General features: G+C 43.3%; 1 protein-coding gene across 3 annotated transcripts in view; it reads left to right on the top strand.

Moving 5' to 3' along the window:
- The window catches only part of ago (archipelago), an 87639-nt gene that overhangs the window by 39159 nt on the left and 28409 nt on the right, over positions 1–20071 (top strand). For all 3 annotated transcript variants that reach the window (XM_067789573.1, XM_067789574.1, XM_067789572.1), the window contains 2 exons: positions 103–1594; positions 5418–7634. In XM_067789573.1, the coding sequence (XP_067645674.1) occupies positions 146–1594; positions 5418–7634 (3666 nt within the window). In that variant the 5' untranslated portion in view covers positions 103–145. The remainder of the gene's footprint in view (positions 1–102; positions 1595–5417; positions 7635–20071) is intronic.

A 20071-nucleotide genomic window follows, 5' to 3' on the forward strand; every position in this document is an offset into this window, starting at 1 on the left:
ACAGGCAAAGAGAGCTGCCGAAGAAGTGAGGTTATGTTGTTGACATCATCTTTATTATTTCATCATGTTAAATAATGTTTTTGTCTCTTTTTTCTTTTATAGCTTATGTAGTTATTTGTGAGACATCGGCTGGTTGTGCCATATTATGGAAGAAGCATGTCCCGTGTCTAATAATCAATCTAACACATTGGGTCTTGCACGCCCTGCAACAGTAACAGCAGCACCAACATCAGCAATCGTCGTTGCTACTGCCGCAAAGCAGTATTTGTTTACAGAACAGAATTCATCATTTATGTTAAATCAACAACCTTCAACTTCTAGCGGTTCGAATAAATCCTCAATGTCTTTGCTGCAAGAAGAATCCGTTGATTCACAACACGCTTTTGCTGAAGTTTTGGACGATGAGACAACCACCTCTGGTGTATTGGAAACATTCGAAATTAGCTCATCAAATTCACTACCACCAGACTGTTTGCATGTGCATCGAGAAGTAGTGGTGGATGATAATTCATCTACGGATACCATAAAACTGGTAGAAGAATCAGATGTTGGTTCATCAAGCAATAATAAATTCTTTAATGTCTCTGAAGTTTATGTAATCAATGATGATGATGATGATGATGATGATGAAGATGACGATGATGTGGTGGCTGAAGTTGTAGATGAAGCCGAAGTGGAAGATGATGATTCGGCTAATGTAAATCAACAACATTGTAAGCAAGATAATGATAATGAACAGCAGCAAGATCACAGCTGCTATTCAAGCCACAGTCAATTAAACAATCATATGGGGGGTAGTGTTATTGTAACGAATGGTGGTGCAACAATTTACCTCGAAACGCCAATGGTGGAAGATCATCAACATCACCACCATCAACAACATCATCATCATCATGTACAACTTGATAACGAAGTAGGTGGAAATACCAGCGAGTTTGTAGCGGAAACCGGGAAAACAGGAAAACCAAAACGTTTAAGTGATGAATTTATGCTAACAGATGAAGCAGAGCCATTCGGCAAAGTTATTGAGAATAACAAATGCGAAAATGCATCCAATGCTACAAATAATAACATATTTGAAGGAGTAAGCAGCGGCGGGGGCGGCACTGAATTACTGCCAGATCGTATGTCTTTTAGACTGAAAAAAATGAACATTAATAATCAATCAGCAACAACACAACCAAAAGTAAAAGAAAGCAACAATAGTAATAATAGTTTTGATAAAAATGCGGAAAGACCTTCCATTGCAAAAAGTAGTATTGATAATGACGTCGTTCTATTGCCAGATGCGCAATCTGTGGCAGATATTGAATCTATGGATTTGATAGAACGCCGCGATTTTGAAACAGAGCAAAGGCTGACTGGTGGTATTATATTGAAAGGCAGTTCATTAATTAAGAAAAACATGCTTAATTTGAGGCTGATAAAATCGTGCGTACAAAATCAACCATCAGAAAATTCAGGAGGAGAAGTCCAAGCGGAGGAGTTGGAGTTGGGCGACGATTGTCCCAGCAGCAGCAACGGTGTTAGCAATTTAAATATAAGTAGTCACAGCAGTCGTGGTGTCGGACGTGCAGTCTCTTCAGATAGCAAGGTAAGATATCTATACTAATATATATTTTGAAAGCCGTTTTTTTCTGGACCGCAAAGCTCGAGAACGGCTGAACCGATTGAGATGAAATTTTGAGCATAGATTTGGTGGTGGCTCGACATGGTTATAGGCTAAAAAACTGCAAAAATTTAGAAAGGTTTTTGAGATATCGACCAAAATGTGGACCAGGGTAACCCTATAATGTGGTCATGCGATATGGGTATCAAACGATAGGTATCGACGAGGGTTTTAATGTAGAGTTGATTTCATTCCAATATCCAACTTAGTTTGCGAGATATCGACCAACATGTGGACCAGGATAACTCTATAATGTGTTCATACGATATGGGTATCAAACGATAGACATTGACGAGGATATTAATGAAGGGTAGTTTTAATTTTGTTACCTTAGTTGGTTTGGGAGATATCGAAAATGTGGACCAGGGTAACCTCAGAAGGCTTATATACATACATATATTATGGGTATCAAAGATATATGTATATATAAAAGAAGGTGTTAGTTACACTATTTATAACTAAATAACGGATGAACCGATTTGGCTGAAAATTGGTGGAGAGGTAGCTTAGAACCAGGAGACGAACAAAGGATGATATCTATCCCGTTATGGCTGGGTCTTGAGATCAAAACGTGGACCGGGGTAATCCTTGATGTGTTTGTACAATATGGGTATCAAATGGAAGCAGTTTATGAGTACTTTGATACGGCGTATTTTTCGTACCCCGGGGTGACTAAGGTCTCGAGATATAAACCAAAACGTGGACCCGGGTACCCCTAGAATGTGTTTATAGAATATGGATAACAAATGAAAACTGTTGATGAGTGCTTTAGTAGAGGGTAATTTTCATACCCCTGGGTGACTAGGGTCTCGAGATATAGGCCAATACGTGGGCCCGTCTACGCCTAGACCGTGTTTATACAATATGAATATCACATGAAAGCTGTTGAGTGCTTTAGGACAGGGTAGTTTTCATACCTATTCGTGACTAGCGTCTCGAGATATAGGCCAAAACGTGGACCCGGGTACCCCTAGAATGTGTTTATACAATATGGATAACAATTTGTTGATTTGTGCTGTAGTACCGGGTAATTTTCATACCTATTTGTGACTAGGGTTTCGAGATATGGACCAAAACGTGGATAAGGGTAACACTGATGTCTTTTTACATTATGGGTATCAAATTGAAGCTGATGATGAGTGCTTTAGTACAGGATAGTTTTCATACCTATTGGAGACTGGGGTCTCGAGATATAAGCCAAAACGTGGATCGGCGTAACACTAGGATGTGTTTTTACATTATGTGTATCAAATTGGAGCTGTTGATGTGTGCTTTAGTACAGGGCATTTTTGATACCGTTGGGTGACTAGGGTCTCGAGATATAGACGTGGACCCGGGCACCCCTAGAATGTGTTTATACAATATTGATTCAAATGAAAGCTGTTGATGAGTGCTTTAGTACAGGGTAGTTTTCGTACCTATTGGTGACTAGGGTCTTGAGATATAGGCCAAAACGTGGACCCGGATACCCCTAGAATGTGTTTGTAATATGGATATCAAGTGAAAGCTGTTGCTGAGAGCTTTAAAGTAATTTTCATTGTGATATTCGATTTAGTCGCATCAACCCGGCAAAACTGATAAATATGCATGCGAAACCGAAATAAAGACATGAATTAATAATACAAACATACCTATTTACATACGTCCTATTCGATTTGCCTAAAATTTTGTATATAAATTTGCCTATATTAGTATTTACGATCTTTTTTTCCGGGAAGTAGACCAGAGACGGACTGGGACTGGGATTAGACTCGGAGTGGGACTGGGACTGGAACAAAATACATACCACCCTCTGGGACTGGAAATTAGGGATAAAGAAGAATGAGAAGAACTTGAGAGAAGAGAAAAGAGGGAAGGAGAAGGAGACTGAGAAAGAGATATAGTGAGACGAAGGTAGAAATAGATGAAGCAAAAAATACGGAGGGAGGAGTGAATAAAAGGATTAAGAAAAAGTGAAGAGGGGGGAGGGCAGAGCTAGTCGGAAAAAGCTTATTAAAATGTATGCAGATAGACCAAATTTAGGGCAGAACTATGTCTGCCGGGTCTGCTAGTTTTAAATATTTTTGTTGATGTGTGTTGAATGAATGAGTGTAGTTGTCAATTACTCAATGATTTAAGAACTCAAGAATTGAGGATCCCGCCGATGGCGTTACGCGTTATGTTAAGGATCGGCAGCTTCAAAGCGCTTGCCTCCTAAATTGTATCTTAAGTACAAAGCCGACAGCACCTGTTTCTTCAACCCTTCTGTAATTTCAGACTTGTGTTACCACAATTAAGGGATGCGGCCAACCTTTTCCACTGGGAGGTGTCACACCGCCGACACACCGACAGCACCTGGTGGACGGATTTAAGAAACGTTAACAACTTACAAAATGAATGCCGGCCGATCTGACTTAACAAATACAGGTAAAAACCTGTCAAAATACTACGCTCAGAACTCAATGATTTAAGAACTCAAGAATTGAGGATCCCGCCGATGGCGTTACGCGTTATGTTAAGGATCGGCAGCTTCAAGGCGCTTGCCTCCTAAATTGTATCTTAAGTACAAAGCCGACAGCACCTGTTTCTTCAACCCTTCTGTAATTTCAGACATGTGTTACCACAATTAAGGGATGCGGCCAACCTTTTCCACTGGGAGGTGTCACACCGCCGACACACCGACAGCACCTGGTGGACGGATTTAAGAAACGTTAACAACTTACAAAGTGAATGCCGGCCGATCTGACTTAACAAATACAGGTAAAAACCTGTCAAAATACTACGCTCAGAACTGCCACGAAGTGTATCCTTATGACCTCTTAACAACAGTGGTGCGACAAAAGAGCTCAGTATAAACCTAATCTGTGCTAGGGCTAGTCATTCACACAGCTAGTGCGCGACAGTGTCCCGAAGGTGGGGCAGTGATCATCAAGATTTATTCCCTTGAGCTATTTAGTAGGTCATATGTTCTGCCAATATCGTAATTCCGCCAGGTTTGCTTGGATGGCTTGCAGGTGCCATGTATGTTTCTTTTGATTAGTGTAAGTGGATTATGCATCTCGACCGCCTTCGTAGCCTCCAGCAGTGCCATACATTTGCAAGCTCGTCTGTTGCCTTCTCTTTGCACTCAATGTTCCTGATTTCAGGTACCCATACAAGAGTTGTGTTTGCCAAGTTAGCCGCGGCATGAAGCGCCATGAGCGCTGCGTGGATATCCAAGTATTTGCACCGTCACCGAGTCCTCTGACAGAAGTAAAAACGCCCTATCTATACCCAGAACTTCAACTTGGAAGATACTAGCAAAGAAAGACGGACTGTCAGTGGCACCTTGAGATGCTCACAGACACCCACTCGCACACAACATTCCATTGTGAATGTATATCCGGCAAGACCATCAACATCGATAACACTCCCCAAAACCTTGGGGCAGTGTTGTTATCGCTACAACAACAACAGTGAAATTGCGCCTCCAGCGTTGAATGGGCGTACAAAAATTCATCACCAACCTTCAACGTTTCAAAGCTTGCCATGATCCGGTTAGTTTTGTTTGTTGTCCTTGTTGTAGCGATAAGGACACATCCCGAAGGTTTTGGCGAGTGTTATCGATGTTGATGGTCCTTTGCCGGATGCAGATGCGGTGCGTTTCGGCAACAAGCACCTTTAAGGTACTAGTCCGACCATCTCGCTGGGGGTTCTCTTCTGCTTCGCCAATTTCTTGCTATGAGTCGAACTCACTATTTTAAATATATATTATTTTCTTTCTTTTTAGTGTTCTTATAAAGAGCTGACGTCAACACCAACGAGTAGCCGCAACTATAACAGTCGTTTAACCAAATCAACTGCCAAACTTAATTTGTGCTCAACTCTAAGTCATCCTCATCAGCAACTTGCGCAAATTCAACCAATTCAGGAACGTGCAATAGGCGCAAACAATTCGAAAATCCTGAAATCACAACAAACAAGCAACGGCAACAACAACTGTAACAATAATAGTCTGAATTCATCCCCCACATCATCTCATACATGTAGTACATCGTCTTCAAATTCGTCCGCATCTACTTCTGCGTACGCGTCCTCATCGACGTATACGTCGGCCTCAACGGCATTCACATCTGCATCGTCAACAATATCCTCTTCAGTTATTGTGGAGGCTATAGCACCCACTGTTTCAACAGCATCAACATCCTCCTCATCATCATCAATGCCGTCGGCCAGTTCTGCTTTCACAGTCGGAGGATGCGGCGGCGGCGGGGGCGGTGGTGTTGGCGGCGCTGAAATATACTCAAATTCTAATTCAAATGACAGTCTTATGAGCAGCGTATCAACTAATATCAATTGCCGACAAAGCCAGCGACAACAGCAACAGCAACGAGTGGTGGGGTTAGTGGATAGATCAGAGGTAGGCGGCTGCAGTCGTACAAGTTCTATACATGCTGCTGTAGCTGAGGCAGAAAATAACGCAGCAGCCAACGAAGATGTAGTCGATGCCTCAATACTTGATGATGCGCTACCTTCAACATCATCGGCACGTTGTCAATATGCTCCGTCCGTCAAGAATTTACGTCAGGTACATGCGAGCGCACAAACAAATGAACGTTATCTCGGTAGTCGCGGTGGTATAGCAACAGTTGGTATAAGTAATTCATCAGCTTTGGGTGTATCATCCAGCAGTAGTGGCGTCAACTTCCATGTAGCGTCCAGCAGAAACAGACGTCGTGCAGACTTAGCTGCTCAATTGAATCGTACCAATGCTTCAGATGAAGTTTTTTCAGAAGCTTTCAAAGCAATGGCCGAAGCAGCAGCAGCGGCAGTAGCTGAATACAATGATGAATCTTCTTGGGCTGATTGTGATGAAAATACATCGGATGAAGAGATTTGTACATGCCATCACAGCAGCAGCAGCAGCGCAAGTCACATCAGCAGTCATGGTGGAAGTAATACAAGCCTAAATGAAACAGACACCGATGTGATTGACGTATCGTTTGCAAGCGGTGGTGTTATTAATTGTGGTGGTGGTGGTGGTGGTGCCACGAAAGATGGAGATTTATCAAATTATATACAAATGGTTTCCATATCAGAGGAGGTGGTCGGTATGGGCGCTGCACATACTTCTACGGATAATGCAACAACAACATGTGCACATATTAACGCACAACAACGCAAACGTAAATATAATGAAAGCCGTTTCCTCGGTGCGGATTCCAATGCTGCGTTAGCCGGCAATGCTGGATGCTCAAATATGGATGATGTGAATAGTCGGAAACGTATAGCTTATGATTTGACATCGACATCACGTCATACTGGTAGTGGTACCCTATTAGCCTTGCCTTCCACACCAACAACAACACAATTGGTTCAGCTGTCAACGCTTAACAATTCACCCATGGGTCGTCGTACGCCACGTTCTATTATACCAACACGTGAAAATCCTCCACCTGAACTACAACATTGGCTGACGCAATTTCAACGTTGGACACATGTTGAACGTTTGATGGCAATCGATAGACTTATTGAGCATTGCGAACCAACGCAAGTGCGTCACATGATGAAGGTGATTGAACCACAATTTCAGCGTGATTTTATTTCATTGTTGCCACGTGAATTGGCATTACAAGTTCTAGCCTATTTAGAGCCAAAGGATTTATTACGTGCCGCACAAACATGTCGCAGTTGGCGTTTCTTATGCGACGATAATTTATTGTGGAAAGAGAAATGTCGCAAAACACAAATACTAACCGAACCGCGCACAGATCGACCGAAACGTGGACGTGCCGGTAATATGCCACCGATTGCATCACCATGGAAGGCAGCATACATGCGTCAGCATATAATCGAAATGAATTGGCGTTCACGCCCAATACGTGAACCAAAAGTGTTGAAAGGACATGACGATCATGTGATTACATGCTTACAATTTTCGGGTAATCGCATAGTCTCTGGGTCGGATGATAACACATTAAAAGTTTGGTCAGCTGTGACTGGCAGGGTAGGTTCAAAATTTGTTTTTTTTTCTTCTTTTAATTCGTAAATGGCAACGTTTTCGGTGCGGAAAGATTTCAATATAAAGTTGCAAAAAAAAAGTAGATTGTATTCACATCCGTCCAAGGATGTATCCAAAACAATTTCGAAAATAGCTCGGAACTTTCACGAAAGGATTCCAAAATGGTCCAAAAATTATCTAGTCCCATAATAATGTAAAAAACAATCATTGCAAATATACTGAAACCATAAAAAATTACCTCGGATTGATCTCGAAGTGATTCCAAAAAAAAAATCCCGGAAATAGTAGCGACATGATCCTGAATAGTTTCGGAATTAAGCCGAATTAGTCCCACAACAATATCGAAATTATCCCTAGGTTATGTTAGGTTGAACTAGCTGGTCCATGAGGACGTCACATATACTGAATGAGTCCGTAGTGTTACCAGAAGTTTGCTTTAACGACCAAACTGAAAATCCCTATCAAAAACCAGGACCTATGTATAAAATAACTCCGTCCTCTTGGCAAATACTAGAAGCTTGCTAGGACTTAAGCCACTTGCTGCTTCTAGATCTCACAGATGTATCACTCCTAATAGCTGGAGTCTTAGCCTGGCAAGCGCAGGTCGCGAGCACAGAACGCGCTTCCTACATCTGCTATCACTGACCAAACCTAATTTAAAGGCATGTGTCTACAGTCCTCTCTTTTTTATGATAGAAGCAACTTTGGTAGTCTAAGGTTGTAAGACCTACACATAATCTTCGACACTTTACAGCCCCGCGCTTGAACTCACGCCTTTCCTGCTTGGCCGATCATGTGCACCTCTCGCCTTCGCTTAATCTCGCCCAGTCGAGTTGAGACGTCTACGGAGCAAGCTTCAAGGAATGCGCCCTTTTTAGCTGGTTCATCCGCTTTTTGTTGTTGTTGTTGTTGTTGTTGTTGTAGCAATGCTCGCCCCACCTAATAGCCGCGACCGATCACAAACAACAACAACATCACAAATTGTCATCAATATCCTCTAACGGGAGTCCAAGGAAACTTGCCGTTTCAACAGGGGTGGACCATAAGGAAAGGGGTGTTAGAGGCGTTGGTTCCACATTACAATTAAAGAGATGGTTGGTGTCATGTGGGGACACATTGCAAGCGGGGCATACATTTTGTATGTCGGGTTGATTCTGGATAGGTAAGAGTTTAACCTGTTACAGTATCCAGAACGAAGTTGAGCAAGAGTGACACGCGTTTCCCTGGGGAGTATGCGTTCCTCTTCTGCGAGTTCTGGATATTTTTCTTCAAGTACTGGATTCACCGGGCAATTCCCGGCATAAAGGTCCGACGCCTGTCTATGGAGTTCACCAAGGACCTGCTTGTGTTTTTTCGCTTCATACGGCTGGGTTCTCAGGTGCCGTATTTCCTCAAAATGCTTACGGAGATGACTCCTTAGGCCCCTAGGTGGTGCTGGTTCGTCAATCAGATGTCTGTTGGGATGCCCAGGTTTCTGGGTATTCAACAGAAACTGTTTGGTCAGCATCTCATTTCTCTCCCTGATGGGGAGTATTCTCGCCTCATTATGCAGATGGTGTTCTGGGGACATAAGAAGACAGCCCGTGGCGACTCTGAGAGCAGTATTTTGGCAGGCCTGTAGTTTCTTCCAGTGGGTGGTTTTTAGGCTTGGCGACCAAATGGGTGACGCGTAGCACGTAATCGGCTGGCTGATTGCTAATCCGCTTTTTCATTCCCATCTATTCCCATATGCCCTTGGACCCAATATAGATGTATGCTTCTCCCTGTCCCGATTATCTCCAGAGACTGCTTACACTCTAACACGCATTTAGATGCTGTGCTATGCGAGATTATTGCCTTAATTGCTGCTTCACTGTCAATATAAAAGTTAACACGAATGCAGCTTGGGCTATTTTCTTCCATGGTTTCTACTGCTTTGGTTACGGCTACTATTTCCGCTTGGAAAACGCTACAGTAATCCGGCAGCTTGTAGGATCTGTTTATTTCCGGATCAGCACAGTATACCGCAGACCCTACTCCTTCCACTACTTTTTTTTTTTTTTTTTTTTGCGGGGAGGCTGAAAAATGCCTAATGCACCATAATTGCTGCCGTCGCAGCAACCGTGTGTCCGTAGACTAAAAAACAGCCCCGTTCTGGAACCGTCGCCCACCCCGGCACCACTTTCGCATTACTTCAGGGTGGCGTTCCATATTTCTCATTTTTTAAGAGCCTACTGTTGTCCCTGCGTCCAGGTTCCCGCTATTTGCTCTGAGTGTCCATTTAATCACCACTGCTTCGCATGCGCATTTCTCTGCGCTCCCTCTCAACATCCATCAGGCGTGTCATTACTATAAATGCCATTTTGCTCACTGCAGTCCAGCATTCTTTCCTGCTGCACATATGTAAAACTAAATTTCTCGTGGTAGGTTCCTCCCCAAAGACTCCATGCAAGGTGAGTCTTTCTTCGTGGAAACGGGGGCAGTAGAACATGACGTGTTCTGCGTTTTCTAACTCTGTGGTACACATTGGGCAATGAGGATCTTCCTCTATCCTACGCTTCCATAAATACTCTTTGAAACCGCCATGTCCACTCATTATTTGCGTGAGATGGTAGTTCAGTTCGCCGTGCTTCCGCTCATTCCATTGAGCTACGTTCCAAACTAGTGTGAAAGTCCAACGCCCTTTACTCGAGGCCTCCCACCGTTCTTGCCACTTAGCTATTGTTTGTGTCCTTGCTCTTTTCTTGTCTTCTTCAGATGGTCGCTCGATATTAGTGTTATACAGATCGGCCATTTCGCTTGCCAGTAAGTCCACTGGGATTTTCCGGGTTAGAACCAGGATCGCGTCGTCGGACACCGTCCGATAAGCACTTGCTATTCTTAAAGAAGCAAGTCGGTACGCTGCTAATATATATTTTTGATGGGTCTGTTTAGATCCATACCACACTGGTGCTGCGTATAGTATTATTGAGCTGGCTACTGTGGACAATAGCTGACGTATAGCTTCGCTCGGACCACCAATGTTAGGCATTATTCGCATAAGTGATCCATTAACTTTGGTAATTTTCTTCCCCACCGCTCTGAAGTGCTCTTTGAAAGTTAACTTAGAGTCAATGTGCACTCCTAAGTATTTTAAGGAATCCTTTGAGGTGATTTGATGATCCCCGACAGTTAAGACTAACTCGTTCGCCGACCGTTTGGAGCTTACTAATAACACTTCCGTCTTTTGGCTAGCCAACTCCAGTCCTGTATTGGTCAGCCATTCCTTTATTCTTGCTACGGCGTCATTACATAATGCTTGAAGCAGGTCCAGTTTCTTGGCCACTACTACCACTGCAATATCATCAGCATATCCCACAATTTGCGTGTTTTCTGGTAGATCAATCTTTAGCACCCCGTCATACATTACATTCCAAAGCGTTGGACCGAGAACAGATCCCTGTGGGACGCCTCCTGTGATTTTGTACTCTTTAGCTCCTTGATCCGTGTCAAAAGAAGTACTCTGTCTTTAAGATAGCTACCTATAATTCTGCGTAAGTAAGCTGGAGTGCCGAAGCTTTGCAGCGCTGCCATTATCTGCATCCAGTTCGCAGTGTTAAAAGCATTCTTGATGTCCAACATAATCAGTGCACAGAACTTCCTTTTATTTTGGCCTCCAGAGATAGCTTCTCTAGCTATATTGACGACTGTTTGTATTGCATCTACGGTGGATCTTGATTTGCGAAATCCATATTGACTATTCGATAAGCCACCTGGTCTTTCTAGAGTCAGCTGTAGGCGCTCACTAATTATACGCTCGAAAATCTTCCCTAGGGAATCCAGCATACAAAGTGGCCTATATGAGGATGGTTGGTCCGGCTGTTTACCACGTTTCAGCAATAGGACAAGTCTTTGTCGTTTCCACGGGCGAGGGAACACGCCTTCTTGCATACAGGCATTAAAAAGATCAGTAAATAATGTAGCCCTAGTTGTAATCGCGGCTTTAAGGGCTATGTTTGGTACTTCGTCGGGTCCTGGGGATTTGTTATCAGCAACTCTTTTTGCAGCGTCCAGCACCTCTTGCTCTGTAATTTGCGGAATTTCCGTACTTTCTAGATCCTCGCTTGGATAAGTCCAGCGATCTTGCGCCGGGAAAAGTGTTTCAACAATAATATTCATCAGTATCGGGCACGTAGGTTGCTGTGATATCGGTCCTTTAACTTTGGCCATCACAGTTCTGTAGGCTGATCCCCAAGGATCTAGGTCGACATTATCCAGCAGTTCCCTAAAGCATAACTTCTTGCTCTTTTTTATGGCATTTTTAAGTGCCTTTCTTTGTGCGACATAGGTGCTGTGTAGCTCTGCATATCGTGGTGATGAGCGTGCCCTCTGCGCTATTCTTCGTGCTTTGTGGCATTTTCTACGCTCTTCCGCAATTTCGTCATTCCACCAATATACCGGAGTGCGCTGTGCTTTTCCGCGACTTCTGGGCATGGCAGCATCACATGCCATACATAGCAACTTAGTGATTTGAACCGACTGGTCTTCCGCATGCGATTCTCGTACTATGGCGTCCTTCCAGATAATGTCAAATATTTGTGGGTCGAAAAGGTGCTGTTTCCATTTCCTACTTTGTCGATGTCTTGCTGCTACCGTTCGTGGAGTTTCGAGCAGCTCTACGCTAATAGCTTTATGGTCGCTGTGTGTGTAGACGTTGCTTATGGACCATTTTGCTCGTCTTGCTATTTCGCTGCTAGCGAAGGTGAGATCTATAATGGATCGTCTGGTACCTGTATCGAAGGTATATATCCCTGGTTCATTTAGGAGTTCTAGCCTCAAAGAAGTAAGACTTTCGAGGAGAACTCTCCCTCTTTCGTTGGTTCGTCTACTTCCCCACACAGATGACCATGCATTGAAGTCTCCACACACTAAAAGCGGGTGTTTACCTCGTGCTTCAATGGTGATCCCGTATATCATGTCTTCGAACTCGGCGATGGTCATGCTCGGAGGGGCATAGCAACTGAAGACGTATATACCGTTGATTTTTGCCCACGTGAATCCTGCTACCGTTGGCGTCATAATTTCCTGTGGGAGAAATTTCCCTGGTGCCCAAATTGAGGCTTTCCCTGCTGAATCTGAGAGCCAACCCTGCTCCTGGCGATTTTTGTATTGTTCAGAGAGTACCACTATGTCATATCCTCCTTCATAGACTGTTTGGGATAATAGCTCTTGGGCTGCCTCGCAATGGTTTAAATTGAGCTGCAATACCCTCATGAGACAGTCATTTTGCTGCCCTCTCGTTGTGGGCATTTAAAACTGCCTGCTGAATGTTGTCCCCCACATAGCGCGCATTTCGGTGCATTTTCGCAACTTGCAGCCTTATGACCTTCCTGGCCGCATTTCCTGCATAGGCTAGACCTATCTACAGTCTCCTTACATTTCTGAGCTATATGCCCGTAGCCCCAGCACCTATAACAGCGTTTTTCTTGCTTGAGCTCTCTAATTCGGCAGGAAACCCATCCTACCCGGATTCTTTGCGTATTAAGAACCGCCTTGGCATCATCCGCTGTAAGGCTTATAAGTGCCGACTTCGTGCCACTGTACCCTGTGCGTATGCTTTTTATGGCAGCCACATCTGGAAGTTTGATGTTGCATTGCTGGTGGAGGGCGTTGCAAATCTCCTCGGGCGTAGTAATCTCATCGAGATCTCTGCACTGTAGCGTGACCATTTGGGACTTTGTTATAACTTTAGCCGAGTCCTTTAGTACCGCTTCAATTTCTGCTTGGTACGCGCTTGTTTTCCCATCTTGCGATTTTTTCAGCTCTAGTAACAGCTCTCCTTTCGCCGTTCTTCTAATCGTTTTGACGTCATCACCCAGGGATTTTAATTCGTCGCATCTTCTCACTTTACGCAATATGTCGGCGTACGTCGCATCCCCCGCCTTGGAAATGATGATTGCATCCGGCCTAGCCTTAAGTGATTTTTTCTTGCTCTTCTTTTTGGCTAACTGCCACTCTCCCGTCTTTTGGGCTGCAGTTTCCTCTTTCCGCTCCGTCTTCTCTTGCGTTTCTTGCCGTCGTTTGTGTCCACCCACGTGCCCTGGTAAGACATCTTTTAGAGTAGTAGTGGGTTTTACCACGTTGTTCTCCTTGGTCGAGTACGAATTATTCCTCGGTCGCTTTCCGGGGGGTGATGGACTTCTATCCTTGGCGCATTCGCTTGCACGCAATTTATGTTCTAAATTCTTTACCTCTAGGGCCGACTCGATGTACAGCACTTTTATTACGGAGTCCAAGCGCTTGATTTCCGCGTGTATATTATTACGCCCTATGAAGAACTGCATCAAGTCCTCAATCGCCTTGCCTAGCTTGGTCATCTTTTTCTCTCCAGGGGGGTTTTGCTGATTTAACGCAGCTGAGGCCTGCTTAATTAGCTCACTTAATAATGGTGTGCCCGTTTGAGCCTTGCTCTCGGAGTTCTTTTTGCAAAGCTTCGGTGTAGCACCCGGCGACAACGCTCCTTGCTTGCTTTCGGCCTCCGCTCCTTTGGGTTTCGTTACCACTTGCGACGAAATGTTAAGGCCCCCAGCCGATGGGCCACGCCCTTCTGGAGAGCGAGCTAGCTTCCTTCCTACAAATGGATTGAACGCCATTTCATTCTCCTTCCACTACTATGGAACCATCTGTGTACACATGTATCGCTTCTTCCGCCATTTGAGCACCCTTGCGCCAACCGTCCGCCTCTATTGTGGCCTTATGATCGCGCTCGAAGCGCAGATAGGGAATCAGGTAGGTGAAATTATCCCTAAAACCATTATGAAATTATCTCAGATAGTCCCATGACTCCAACACAGTTCACGAATTATCAAATTTCGAATTCCTTTTCCAATCATTTTCGAAAATTGGGCTATGTCTTTTATATTAAGTCAATCTCATGTTTGTTTAAAAATTTCAGTACAAAATCGGGAAATCTTGCATTCGGTTTTTAAGTAACTTCATCTACATGGCCATTGGGTCGAGATATTTAGAAACCTTTAGAAAATACGTACCGAATAGGGAGAATTTCGCGATATATTTTTAAGTAACTTCTCACACATAGTTTAGATCAAAGAAACAAAGCGAAAAAAAGAAGTGAATTCCCAAACGGGGCGTATGGATCGAGATAATTAGATAGATAGATAGATAGATTGTTGGGAGGTTAAGCACTGTGACCTATTGGTTTATTGTGCCCTCATTCTCTTTACAACACCTCATCCAAGCCGAGTTCTATGAGAAAATCCAGAATGCTTCTCGGCTTCAGTTAGTGTATGTGACTATTTCCTACTTTCGATGATCCTAGGATCCTAAGTCTTCGTCTCGCGACTGCATCGCATTCCTTCAGGATGTGTTCTGCAGTCTCATCTTCGCGATCACAGAATCGACAGAGGCTACTAGACGATATGCCCAATTTATGCATGTGGCTCTTCAGCCTGCAGTGTCCTGTGAGTATGCCTGTTAAAATCCTAAGGCTACTTTTTGGAAGGTTAATCATAGCTTTATATCGCTTTGAGTTGTACCCTCCTATTAGTGCCTTTGCCTGCCGAAGTCCTGGACTTTCGCGCCAGTATTGTTCTCTGTTCTTGTTCCTTATTGTATGTGACCCTATTGGCACGATGGGCTCGGGTCCTATTGGCTTTCCGGCCGCTGCCATCCTGGCAAGCTCGTCCGCTCGCTCGTTACCATCTACTCCTCTGTGTCCAGGTACTAGTATGGTAGGATGGTGTTATTGACTCCTAGACGGTTTAACCTCTCTACGCAGTCAAGGACTGTTGATGATTTAATCTCAACAGTAAGATAATGCCTTGAGCGCAGCCGAGATAATTAGAAAATTTATGCGATATTTTGAATTTTTAGACCGATTCTTAGTACGAGATGGATGTAGATAGGTGTTGGTGGTTGGTTGGTTGGTTGGAGTGGCGAGTCCCAATTGACTCCAATTAGCGCTCATGCGCCGTTTTGATTCCACAAACTCGTAAGTTAACCAATGAAAGGGTGTTGTAAAAAGACTAATAAACATTTTCAAGTGCCTCAGGGAAATCCGTCCCTCTATATCCATCCTGTGAAGTTTATAAATTTGAGAAGCTCTCCCGACCTAACATCCTTGAGTTCTGGGAGGCTTTCGGAAAAGGGTTTTCCAAGAAACTGTATTCTGCTTCAACAGTGTGCTGGGCATTCGCACAGCAGATGCTCAACCGTTTCCCGCCTCCGGACGCTTGCAGCTGCGACAGAAGGTATTGTGTTCCACTCCCATCCGTTCCGCATGTACCCCAATTGTCCAATGCCCCGTGAGCACCGCAACTACTCTGAATATTACTCTTCTGTTCATCTTAAGGACAGCTATAGATGTTTTTCGTTATATAATGGCCACATGCTCCTGGAAACTCTACAGGTCCGCAACCGATCATGACGCTCTCCCTACACTGCCCAACCAGGTTTGATGATATCGTCTCTGACCCGAGGGCCCCAAGAGCCGCCTGGCTATCAGAGAAGATGGCTACCCTGTTACCGTTACCATTGATATCTATTAACGCTTTACATGCCTCTTGGATAGCGAAAATCTCAGCTTGAAACATGCTTCCCGAGTCGGGAAGCCGCATACATAAGGACGTGGGCGGGACAGTCGCAAATACTCCCGCTCCCACTTCGCAAGCCATCTAAGATCCTCCGTGAAAACCGATATTGCGAATCTCTGAGTGATCCCCCATCTTTTCAATTTTTCCTTGTGGGGAAGAGAATTGTGTAGTTTGTGTCGAAGACTGTCCTGGGACATATGTAGTCCGTTTTTGACATGTAGTCGTTAATATTGAGCAGGATACGGCCGTGCCCGTATGCACGCTCCCTCCAAAGGCCCAACTCCCGAAGCCTTAAGGCCCCTTGAGATGCCGTTTCCTTGATAAAGAGATTTACTGGTGGAACATTGCATATCACGTTTAAAGCTTCCCGAGGGGTACGACCTAATTGGCCCCGTGATTACTCCGCAGGCAGTTCGCTGAACTTTCCCTAGCATGTTAATTATGTATTTGACCTCTACCGCCTTCCACCATACGAGTGCCCCATATCAGCATTGGTCGAATAACTGCCTTATACATCCATGCCATGAGGTCTGGCCTCAGACCCCACTTTATACCTAGCATTCTTTTGCAGGCATACATAGCCCCGTAGGCTCGTTTGACTCTGAGCTCTGTGTTAAGCCTCCAGTTCAGCTTTGGTGTTAAAAGACTCCTAGGTATTATTTGGCACTATCAGAAAGACTCAACCCCTGGCCATCAAGAGTGGGAAGGTAAAAACTTGGGATTTTCGTCCTAGTGGTGAAGAGCCCTAGTTCTGTTTTTGAGGGGTTAACGCTTAGTCCGGCGGTATCCGCCCAACTACTCAGCTTTCTCAGTGATCACCGCTTGATCCCACTTATCACATTGGGATACAGACCAGATACCAGTATTACTACGTCATCCGCGTAGGCCACCACTTTAACCCCATCCCTGTTAAGTTGGACGAAGTATGTTGTCTATAACGCAAAGTCAGAGCAGTGGTGACAAGACCCCGCCCTGAGGGTTCCCTTTCCACGAATGTGCCGTGATCTCACTAGCCCCCAGTTTAGCGCTTATCATTCTGGACCGCAGAGCCGTCGTAGGTGTAGTTCAGATATAAATTGTAGCACAAAAAGTTTCGCCAATAGCCCACGAATCTGGATATTTTCTTAAATGAAACAGGCGAGAGTAATCCCGATCAATCTTTTAGAAAGTTCCAACTGAGCTACGTGATACCTGATACGTGGTTGATTTGCATGTTTCGCAGAATAACGAAGAAGCTTTATTTCTAAATTGTAATCGTGCCCTTCTCAGAAATGGTTCACTTTTACTTTAATGTAATGAATTTAGTGAAATTCCGCTTATTTGAAACCTTCTACTAACGTTGGAATCGCTAAACTGTTGAATAATATTTTAAGCTGCGATTTGATTCAAATCAATAATTTATTTAATACTCTTTCGAGGTTGCTTGATCTAGTGTTTGTCGATGAGAATTTAATATTTGATCTCTCGGAGAGTACTCTTCCTGTGTGTCCATCTGATAGATATCACTTACCGCTTGTCATTCAATTAAATACCTTTGCTGCTATTCCTACGCTGACGCCATTGGATAACTCGCCTTTTAACTTTCGTCTTACTGATTTCTGTGATTTGAACAATGTCTTACTTGCACTTAACTGGGCAAATATATTTCTCTCTAATAACGTCAGCATGTGTTATGACCTTTTCTTATCGAAGTTGTCTGAGATATTTCATAGTACAGTGCCTCGTTTTAGGCCTAGGTTGCATAAATTACCTTGGTATAACATAACGCTTAAGAGGTTGAAGAACAAGCGTAACAAATTCAATAAATTATATAAGGCAAATGGGAAAACATTTCTCTTAGGGAACAGTACATTAATAGTGTGCGGCAGTTTAATGTTCTCGATAAATTTCTTTATAATCGCTACATGCGTAGGCTCGAAGATGAGCTTAAAGAAAATCCAATAGCCTTTTGGAACTTTATCCGCTCCAAACGTGGTTCAATGAATATTCCTATCTGTATGACCTTTAATGGGGTAAGCTCCCAGTCGCTAACTGAAACAGTTGAGCTTTTTGCGGAATTCTTTAAATCTAACTTTGATGATGCCAATGTAGGTTTGGCTGGCTCTCATTCGCGCTCGGGACTTTGTGATCAGATTGATTTTGGCTCCCTCATTATCTCAGAGGATGATGTTCGCAATGCTATGCTTTCCCTGAAACCCTCGCTAAGTTGTGACACTGATGGCCTTTGCGCCTTTTTACTGAAGCACTGTAGTTTAACTCTCTGCGCTCCCATTTGCCATATCTTCAATTTATCTCTGTCTTCTGGAACTTTTATCGATAGATGGAAAAGGAGCTCAATTTGTCCTATTTTTAAATCTGGTAATAAAAATGACATTTCTAACTATAGGCCGATTGCCAAACTCACAGTATGCTCAAAGCTTTTCGAAAAAATCATAAAAGAGAAGTTGTCTTTTATCATTAAAAGGGTGATTGACCCGCGTCAACATGGGTTTGTTGCTGGCCGCTCTACTGTCACTAATCTAGGGTCGTTTTCTGATTTCTGTATCTCTGCATTTAAGGATGGCTGCCAGGTTGATACCATATATACTGACTTCTCAAAGGCTTTTGATAAAGTTTCACATCAAATCTTACTATCTAAACTTGAGTATATTGGATTTCACTCTGTATTCTTATCTTGGTTAAAATCGTATCTATCGAACCGGTCTCTATGTGTTGAAATCGAGGGCTGCAAGTCCCTACCTTTTTATGCAACGTCTGGAGTTCCACAGGGTAGCATTCTCGGGCCTTTGTTGTTTGTGCTTTTTATAAATGATATTGGTTCCTGCTTTTTTTCGTCCTCTTTCCTTCTATATGCAGATGATTTAAAGTTATTTCATAGAGTTAATGGCGAGTCGGATTCCTTACTCCTACAAAATGACCTAAATAATTTTATTGAATGGTGTAATGCCAATAATCTCTTCCTCAATGTGAATAAATGTTTCCACATGTCGTTTACTAAATCATCTAACTTATATTCCACCCTCTACGATATCGCAGGTGATCGACTGGTTTCGGTTAATGAATTTATTGACTTAGGTGTTGTTTTTGATTCCTCTTTCTCTTTTGTCAATCATATCTCTTATATGCTTCCCAAGGCTTACAGAAACCTTGCCTTTCTTCGTAGATATGCAAAAGACTTTAAGGATCCTTATACAAGGAAGGCTCTTTATACCTCTCTCGTTCGTTCAAAACTAGAATACGCCTCAATTGTTTGGAATCCTATCTATAGCTGCTATGCTGCCAGAATTGAAAGGGTTCAAAGAAAATTTACTCGTTTTTGTCTATTTTCACTCAACTTTGACGACCCAATTCCATCCTATCACTCGCGCTGCTTACTCATAAATCTCCAACCTCTCGAATCCAGAAGGATAGAACATCTGCTAATGTTCGTCTATGGTCTAATGGTTGGCTCTCTTGATTGCCCAGTTCTCTTAGCGAAGGTGTCATTTAATGTACCTAATCGGAGTCTTCGAACATTTTTTCCATTTTACATGAGTGCTTGCAGGGCTAATTATTGTAATTTTGACCCAATTTTTCGGGCACTAAATGAATTTAATAGACTCTCAAGGAGGTTTTTTATTGATTTTTCTTTGTCGAGAAGCATCTTCAAGTCAACTTTGCAAGAGTTCCTATAATCTTTACTTGCATTATCTTTTTATCTTTTGTTTTCGCTAGTCATGTTACTTAGGTTATTCGTTGTGGTTTTCAGTTGATTATTTGTTAAAGTATTTATTTGCTTTTGTATTCTAGTCTGTAAGATTGTTTAATCATAGACTGAATAAATTATACATACATACATACATAAATAACTCC

This window comes from Eurosta solidaginis, chromosome 5, assembly GCF_040869045.1.
Source record: "Eurosta solidaginis isolate ZX-2024a chromosome 5, ASM4086904v1, whole genome shotgun sequence".
NCBI lineage: Eukaryota > Metazoa > Arthropoda > Insecta > Diptera > Tephritidae > Eurosta > Eurosta solidaginis.